Consider the following 4,144-nt stretch of genomic DNA (forward strand, 5'->3'; position numbering starts at 1 on the left):
TTAGTATACATCCTAACAGGGGTTGCAAGGTTACAAATAAAGCTCCACATTGAAAACACATGGAAATATCATAAGCTTATAAGGGAAAAATATTTTCATTAATATGAGCCCTTTTGGATAAACTCAAAAAATAAAACTATGAGGGCTTAAGTCCAAAGTGGACATCATACTATTATCGAGATATCTAAATTCACTCTGTCCTAACAGCAACTTCTCAAGTAAATAAATAAAGAAATGAGTGTAACCTTTATTTCATAGAGCTTTGGTTTTTTTAAAAAAAAAAAAACTTGGTGCACAAAGCTCCCGCCATGCGGGGTCCCGGGGAAGGATCCATTGTACGCAAGAGCTTTGGTTCTAAAGAGATAAATTATTTATGCTAGATGAATAATGAAATTAGCTCTATATAAATATAGAGCATTGGTTCTGTGCTTTAAATGTGACTTTTGAGTCTTTTTGGGCATTCACGCCTTCGACTAAATTAAGGTGAGGGAACTAAATTAAGGTGATTTTCCTTCACGAGTTAGATTATGGGTCATTCTCCTTGTGTTTATGCGAGGCACTTCTTGGGTGGATTGTTGGTCATTCACTTTATATATTTGTTTGTATATGTGCATACACATAATGTATTTCGTTGTTCACCCCTTGTATATATGATACATTTCTTTTGGATAAATTAATGATCGTTCACCTTATATATGTATGTATAAGTGTATACATACGATGTATTTCGTTATGAGTGAATTGCTGATCGTTCACTCTCATGTAAGATGTATCCTTCTTGGATGGGTTGCATGTCAGTCACCCTTATGCATTTGCATGTATACATGATGTAATGATGTATTTATATTAAGTGAATTGTAAGTTATTTATACACACGTGGTTAAGGTCATGTGGTTAAATCTGAACAAGCCTAGGGGATGATTATAAGCTTTACAAGCTTATTTATACTATGCACATTACAAGCCTTCCAAAAGATCAATCATGCAGTGTAGCATGTGTTTGAGTATCGTTCATAATTTGAACAGAGTATGATCCAGAAGACTACACGAGGGGATGATTATATCTAAGGCAAAGCAAAACAACAAGTACTACTCATGATCCAAATTAAGAATTAATATTGACAATTTGTTTGCATATATGACGATGCGACAACATGTAATTTGTACTTTACAAAAAGATATGATGCGACAACATGTAATTTGTACTTTACAAAAAGATACGATAAAGCAATGGACAATTAATCTTGTGGACAAATTAATCTAATGCTGAACCACTATCAACTGTGATAAATCATAAACTCTATTGTAGAACCCAAAAGTCACCACTAGTTGGATTAATTACTATATATACTATTGCAGTTGGAGGTCAAAGAGAGTTCCCATGTGTTCTGGACGATCGATGAGTTGTGGATTCACACGAGAAGCGATTTGGTAGAACACCTGCCATGTTAATAAGCTATCGGAGCCGGATTGATGTCGAGAGCCCACTGCTCGCTCAACTCGGACGGTAGAGGCCACCCGCTCCAATCCTCCGTAAAGCCCAGGACAATGTTTGCTAAGGTGCTTCACATCGAACACCCTTTTGCCGAAAAAGAAGTGAACGAGGTGCAAGAACTCACGAACGGTCTTTGGTAATTTGCAGTCGCATGTCAGCATCTTGACTAGGAAGGCGAAGTCATAGGCGCCTTGGAAGGTAACCCAGGAGATGGGAGAAAAATGGCCAAAGGAAAGCAAGCCTGAGGTGGCCAAGTGCTGGGCGAATCTGCAAGAGTCGATGCCCCATATTTGATTCTTTTGGAAGTCGATGCCATTAGCCTTGAGCAGCTCGACGGAGGAAGGGGCGTAACGGTCGCGGCTGATGTCGAAGTCGCGGAAATTAAATTCCCACACATAATTCACACAAGTGCCGTCGCTGTAGATGGCACATGGGAGGTTGCCGGCGGCGTCGGAGAGGGTGAGACCGACCTGGACGATGCGGAGGGCCTCGACGTTGGCGCGGATCAATTCGTAGCGCTGGGGGAGGGTGAGGGTGCAGTAGGGATTTTTGGAAGCGACGACGACGCCTGGATACTCTGTGTCCAATGCGACGAAGGGGTGGAACGGGACGGCGGAGCGGATAAGGGCGAACTCCTCGTCGAGGTTATGAGCCCACACGGAGCGAACCTCGATTTTGCTGGTGCTGGCGGCGGAAGAGGAAATTAGCATATCGTTGTTGACAACTGCGACAGCCATGATGAGTTTGACGATATTAGAAATACCAAAGTACTGGAAGCGCTGGAGATTGAGGAGATGTTAGGTTTCGATCGATCGAGTTGGAGTGGAAGCTGAAGGGAAGGATCGGAGGAGTTTAAATAGAGCAGCAGCAAATCAAAATCAAAGCGGGAAAATCGCAAACACACTCAACAGAATTAGTTGCTGCGAAATATTAGGAGATATATAAGGAATTAATCAGGACTTTAAGTCAAGGATAAATCAGCAGCAATTAGCGAACTCAACTAGGGGTTTAGTATTAATTAATTAATTAAAGTTGTTGCCATCCAATCATTCCTTTTCTTTCTTTAATTAAATTTCACGTACGTGTAATTTCGTCATTATTTGCCTTTTGTGAAATTTCCACTCATTTGTTTTGGTTTGAAAAAATTTTTAAAAACAAATGTTTACACTCATTTCTAATAAATTTAAAGTATATGCAAAAAAATAAACTGGAAATCAAATCCGATAAATGATTGTCAGATCCGTGGATTAATTGGATAAATCATACGTTAAACACAAAGTTAATTTTTAAACTAAAACCTATTGAGTTTAGAAACGGATTAATTGGATAAATCATACATTTGCTGAGGGGAAGAGGCGCACGCCCATGTGATCCCATATGGTCGTATCATCTTGGCCGAAAGTAGATAGTGGGAGGCCGTGTGAACCTACACGACCATGCCACGTGCCGTGCGAAGGGTCACACCCTGCCATACCAAAGAGCTTGTTCTCCCCTTTTTCCACTTATCCTTGCCACTCTAAATTCTGCCAAACCAATAAATTCATCCTAAATAATTAGTGACAGTATGTTATGTAAAGCGGAAAGAAGAAAATACTCAAGTTCTAGCATGTCCCCACAATAACAAATTCTCTAATCTCCTTCCATTGTCCCGTCACACACACACACACACACATTGCTCCTGCTGCCTCCTCCTACTCAAGCTTTCCTTTTCCTTTATCTGCAGTATAAGGAAATGCAAATCTATAAGCGGATGCTTAGTAAGTACCATCTACTCACAAAATGATACATTAAAAGAGGACATGCTTTTTAAAACTGTTTGAGGAAAATGTAACAATGTAAACATGCTTTTTAAAACTGCTTAGGGAAACACAAACATGCACTTGACAGTAACTCACACTAAAACCATACTTCAGAAATATGTGCATGACAAGTATTTTTAAACCAGTTTATCATGCAAACCATCAACTTAAAAATCATGCTAGTAGTGTAAGGAACACAGGATTCTAGGCATATTATAGAGTTCATCAAAGCTACACAATATAACTCAAATTCTCAACTTAGGAAACTTCCACTAAGACAACCCATGAAGTTTGAAAACTTTATATTACATAATTAGTGAAAATAATAATCACTTGCTTGGGCTCGGCATTGTACCACTTTGTGATGCTTCCCCATCCTTAGGAATTGCAGCAACAATTACAGCCACAAGCTCAGAAACAACACTGGCAGATACTGGGACAGAAGAGGAATCAGAAGCATTTTCTGGACCAGAAACAGATTACCCACCAGACACAGAAATAGGATCAGAAGCAGAAACTGAGCCAGCTTATGACCAGCAAACAGACTCGGAATCTGATCATTTCACAATTGGAACAAATTAAGACTCAGAAAGTGAACCAGGGTCACACCCAGAGGTGGATGCACAAGAACAGGGAACAGGCAGGCACACCCCAATGAACACATATGGGGCAAAGGAAACCACATTCAGATACAAACTAAGGCAAAAGGCCAAGCAGCCACAAGCAAAAGCAGAAACTGATACTCAAACTGGCACATTGAAATTGAAACATGGGGAAAGATCAGCAGCTAGGGAGGGAAGTTCATATAAAATTCAGACACGAGCTAGAACACAAAAGAGGGAAGGAAGCAT

The 4,144-nt window shown here is 40.0% G+C and overlaps 1 protein-coding gene across 1 annotated transcript; it reads right to left on the reverse strand.

The window, feature by feature from the left end:
* Positions 1 to 1,349: 1,349 nt before the first annotated feature.
* On the reverse strand, positions 1,350 to 2,231 carry LOC122013788 (probable CCR4-associated factor 1 homolog 11). Its single transcript, XM_042570017.1, has one exon. It carries the CDS (start codon positions 2,229 to 2,231, stop codon positions 1,350 to 1,352), a length of 882 nt encoding a protein of 293 aa, XP_042425951.1.
* Between the last annotated feature and the right edge of the window lie 1,913 nt (positions 2,232 to 4,144).

Source organism: Zingiber officinale, chromosome 8B (assembly GCF_018446385.1).
Source record: "Zingiber officinale cultivar Zhangliang chromosome 8B, Zo_v1.1, whole genome shotgun sequence".
In the NCBI taxonomy this organism is placed as follows: domain Eukaryota; kingdom Viridiplantae; phylum Streptophyta; class Magnoliopsida; order Zingiberales; family Zingiberaceae; genus Zingiber; species Zingiber officinale.

What these genes read in the sequence shown, in the direction of transcription:
- LOC122013788 (XM_042570017.1), bottom strand. Translation starts at nt 2,231, where the DNA reads ATGGCTGTCGCAGTTGTCAACAACGATATGCTAATTTCCTCTTCCGCC.